General features: G+C 34.0%; 1 protein-coding gene across 1 annotated transcript; it reads left to right on the forward strand.

The window, feature by feature from the left end:
* The first annotated feature begins 3832 nt into the window (after positions 1 to 3832).
* On the forward strand, positions 3833 to 4939 carry LOC104242596 (vacuolar-processing enzyme alpha-isozyme-like). Its single transcript, XM_070170061.1, has 4 exons — positions 3833 to 3923; positions 4029 to 4140; positions 4715 to 4781; positions 4859 to 4939. The coding sequence occupies exons 1-4, from the start codon at positions 3833 to 3835 to the stop codon at positions 4937 to 4939; spliced, it is 351 nt and encodes a 116-aa protein (XP_070026162.1).
* Positions 4940 to 5210: the final 271 nt, after the last annotated feature.

Raw genomic sequence — 5210 nt, forward strand, 5'->3', positions numbered from 1 at the left:
TGTTGTGATACCAGGTTCTAGGTAGAGATATGTATTGACTTTCGAAACATTCTGGTTTTATATTTATTTAAGACTTCCGCTTAAATCTCATATTTCGCTGTTATTTAACCGTTTAATTCCTTATTAATATAAGATGTAAAAAGGATTAAAACAGAAGAGTTAAAATTTTTTAAGTTCGTAGCTTGCCTAGCTTCTACGAGTAGGCTCCATCACGACTCCCGAGGGTGGAAAATACGGATCGTGACACGTCACTACTTCACCGAGGTTAGGCTAGGCACTTACCAGCACATGGGGTCTGTTGTGCTGATACTACACTCTGCACTCTTTTGTGCAAACCCCATTGTTGTGGACTTTGGACCGCAGTGCAATTGCTGATTCTCGTTCATCAGGCGACCCAAGGTAGCCTTGCAGGTGTCCGTAGGCCTTGACATCTCCTTCTATCTACTTTCCTGTTTCTTACACGTATTTCCAGAGACAGTGTTGTAGTTAATTCTTTCAGACCTCTATTTGTAGTATTCTTAGACCGTCTGTGAAACTGTGACACTAGTTCTGGGTAGTCGAAAGCCAATCAGTTGTATTAGATATTCATGTTCAGATAGCTTATTGTTTTTCTTCCATTTATGTTATATTCCGTTGTTTAAATGTTATAGCTTCGCAATTGTTAATGAATATAAAATGGGTTAAAAAGGTAAACTGTTCACATAATTGGCTTGCCTAGCTCACATTAATAGGCGTCATCACGACTCCCGAGGATGGGAAATCCGGGTCGTGACAGCTAAATCCTGAACAGGAACAAGCTTCCAAGACTATATTATAAAGAGTCGACCCTGGTATAGCGGGATTATCTTTTGTAGATGTCTCTGACAGAATCGAAATAATATTTCTATGTCATGCATTATTTGCAAATGTCAATCAAGAGGCATGATACTGTTAGCAATAATAACAAATGGTGTACTGGCAATGATTTTATAATGAGGTTACTTGCTTTAGATTTTAAATACCTCTTCAACCAACTGAAATAAATATCACAAATATATCAAAGCAGCGCAATGTTGCTAAATTTATAAGGAAAGCAAAATTGATAATATCAAATGCTTATGGCTAAGTGTCAAACAATCGAAATAATTGCCCGGAGTTCTGGAGATATATTGAATATCAAAGAACCATTTGGTAAAAAATTAATGATTTGGAAGGTGATTTCTTACTACCAATAGTTTCAAAATCGACGAAAGCGGATACTGTAAAAAGTAGCTTGCCAAAATTATACATATGGCATCAAATGAAAAAAAATTAATTGAGAAGAAATATAAAGTAAGAACAGATCCAGTATTCGGTGACTTCTTGCTTCGTGTCGGAATCAAAGAAGAACATCTAATAAAAGATGATTTCGTAATTATAATGCATTTATAAGAGAAATATTTCTATCATTATATTAAAACATAATTTGTGAAAATTGCATGATAGAAATTAAAAAGGTATCTTAGCTAGTAAAAATGAATATATTGATCAATTGCGAAATCTTATGTTATAAATAAAATGTTTTTCAGTTTTTGACTAAGTAGAAGATGATGCTAACAATTACTACCAAGAAGAATACTTAAATACTTTAATTCCAAATAGCCTTCTACCACACATGTTTGTTGTCAAGTTTATTAATTCTTACGTATATATATATATATATATATATATATATATATATATATATATATATATGTCCGTCATGCTACGTCATGAAAAAAAATATGTCCGTCATGCTACTGAAAAGCTTAGATCCACCGGATAGCTTATGTAATAGCACATCGATGGTATATAGAAGTTTTGACAATAATATCATACATGGAAAAATTATGATACTGGTCAATGTACTTCTAAGTATATTTTTATCCCCGAATTCAACTTTGGTCTTTCGAAACTAAAGAATATCCTTTTAAATTTGTGTGAAAATAATTTTAGATATGCTTATATTTTGCAATTATAATAAATAAAGCACAAGGGCAAACATCCTAAATATTAGACTATATTTATTGCAATATGTTTTCTTGCACGAACAACTATATATTGTACTTTCAAGAGGAATATCAATATCAACAACAAGAGTTCTGGTTATGGCAGGGTAACCAAAGCATTAGAAGGAAACATACACAAAAAAATATCATCTACAAAGAAGTGTTCGATAAGATACCATCACATCAAATACTTTTAAATTATAATACGTAATTATCTAACTAACATGACTAAATTGATCATTTGTGTAAGTTCTAATGATGTCCTTTTATTTTGAATTCACGTATTATACTAATGTAATTATATTTTCCAGCTTATAAATGATTTAAATGTTTAAACCATCACGTGTCATTATTAACGTGCAACGCAGGTAGATACTAGTATTTATAATAGAAGCTCAGCAACTTCTTTTACTAATTATATTTTTATATAGTTATTACTGTACTTAGTTAAAAATATACCTCATGTTCTCAAACCTGGACGAGGAATATTTCAAGTTAAATATACTCTTCTTATTAGCCAATCTTCAACATTTTTCAAAGTGAAAATTCATTTCAGACACAACTTCATCGTTAATATCAGAGGCGGAGCCAGAATTTCGAGCTTATGGGTTCGGGATTCTAATCGTTAAAAGTTATTGGATTCTAAATTAATCATTTATACATATTTAAAAGATTTTGTAAGACAAACACAGGGTTCGAATCAAAGTTATTGGGTTCGGTCGAACCCGCCATGGGTTAATATACTCTTTGACTTGGACCAAATATTTTCAAAACCTACTTAATAATTTCAAATAAACCATATTCCTACTCTTTGCAAAATCTCAACGGAGATCTTCATAATGCAACTTATAACGTTAGAAGATCAAACATCCTAGAAAAAAGGCCTAAAGAATTTCTCCCAAAACATAATCATAATTACGTAGATCAGAAGAAAGAGAAAAAAAAAAAAATTTAGTCACTGGGTGGCACAGCGAACAACAATCTCTGCTGTGCTACTAAGTTGAATAGTATATATTTCTTATTTGTTTGGTCATTGAATGATTTCAGGCAGATGTATGCCACGCTTACCAATTACTGAAGGATGGAGGTCTCAAAGATGAAAACATCATCGTATTCATGTACGATGACATTGCTAACAATACTATGAATCCCAGACCTGGAGTCATCATCAATAATCCACATGGCCATGATGTTTATAAAGGTGTTCCTAAGGTTTGTTTTTTGTTCTTTCCTGGTTCAATTCCTTGAAAATTTTCAAGACTAAGAGTTTTTGCTTAATTATGAGCGAGGTGTTATTATTTTCTTGAGGCAGGATTACGTAGGAAATGATGTTAATGCTCACAATTTTTACAGTGTTATTCTTGCGAACAAAAGTGGTATCACTGGGGGCAGTGGGAAAGTAGTGAACAGTGGTCCAAATGACCATATCTTCATCTATTATACGGATCATGGCGGTCCTGGGGTAGTTTGTAAGTAGCCTCTATCTTCTCGTGTTATTATTCTCTGTGTTTTGCATAACTTAATTTGCTAATTAGTCTAATCTGTTTCACATTTTTTGAGTTTAGGGGTTACGTTCTTGATTTCCATTTGAATGTTAATGCTAACTATTTGATTCTAGTATATATTGGATTATTAGTCACTACAGTTGAATGTGGATAATCAGTTTTGTTAGGAACTTCTTGCCTAATGCCACGGTTAGGCAATCGGAAAATGAAGCTAATTATATTGACTATAAAATTATTGGCGATTCTCTCCTGGTTTTTATCGTACTTTGGAATTGATCAGGATATGCGTATTTATAATTTCATACTTTGGAATTGTCAGCGATGCCAAGTGGAGAAGATGTTTATGCAAATGATCTGATTAATGTGTTGAAAATGAGGCATGCTTCAGGGACATTTGACAGATTGGTAAGTGGTAATTACATGCTTGTTTAAATCTTTAAAGGATTTCGATCGATAAGAGAATTTTAGGGTCAGTACGTATTTTATGTTAGATGATGTTATATTTTTCCATCTTCAGGTGTAAACCTAGAAGCTTGTGAGTCTGGTAGCATGTTTGATGGTCTTCTTCCCGAAGGTCTCGACATCTATGTCACCACTGCATCAAAACCCGATGAGAACAGTTGGGCAACGTATATATTGTGGTACCTATGATGCCTGCATGGTTGAGTGTCCCCCTCCTGAGTTTAACGGTGTGTGCTTGGGAGACTTGTACAGTGTGGCCTGGATGGAAGATAGGTATGAACAATTTTTATGGTCCCTGGCCTTCTCTTGTAACCAAAGAGCAAAAAACGAGTTGATGCATTTTATTGTTTTTGGACTTCTTTCCGTATAAAAAAAAAAGGGCAGCCCGGTGCATTAAACTCCCGCTATGCGCAGGTCCGGGAAAGGATCTGACCACAAGGGTCTATTGTATGCAGCCTTACCATGCATTTCCGCAAGAGGCTGTTTCCACAGGTTGAACCCGTGACCTCTTGGTCACAATATGACAAGGCATTTTACTTCCATATAAGCCGATACATTTTACTTCGTTGAAAACCCAAAAGCATTAAATTAAGAAAGTGAGTATGTCAGTTCACCTAGTTGGGATGGAAGACTTGTATTCCTTGCTATCTTGGAGGATTTTTATACTTGGAAGACGCCATTTTAACTCACTTTATTATTATGGACATACTAGTACTTATTAATGTTTGTACTTGTGAACAGTGATGTACATGATCGAACAGCTGACAGTGTGGCGGGACAGTATGACCGTGTAAGAGCTTGTACTATTGTAAACATATCGTGTATATTCTTTAAGTAATTGTTCATAAAATAGAAGATTTATAATTTCATTGTGGACATGTTCAGGTTGCAAACAGAACTGCAGCCAACTTAACACATGGTTTCTACGGCTCCCATATCATGGAATATGGTGATATAGTTGTTTAACCAAAAATCTGAGTCTTTGGTCAAAGCTAGAAAGAAATTCGGGTTACTGATAATCAGGAGACGAAAATAAAATATTTTTGAGAATGAAGGTAAAGCAGTAAATAGTTTTGTATTTCTGTAAGATCTCAATAGTATTTCGTGTCCTTACAAATGTTGAGTCTCTCCCCTTTTATAGTTGATTCTAGGAGAAGATATAATGCCTTTGTCTTAATGAGGTAATTATGAGCAATAAATGATATTTAAAAGAAACGTTACACAATCATTTCTATTT

This window comes from Nicotiana sylvestris, chromosome 3 (assembly GCF_000393655.2).
Source record: "Nicotiana sylvestris chromosome 3, ASM39365v2, whole genome shotgun sequence".
Classification (NCBI taxonomy): domain Eukaryota; kingdom Viridiplantae; phylum Streptophyta; class Magnoliopsida; order Solanales; family Solanaceae; genus Nicotiana; species Nicotiana sylvestris.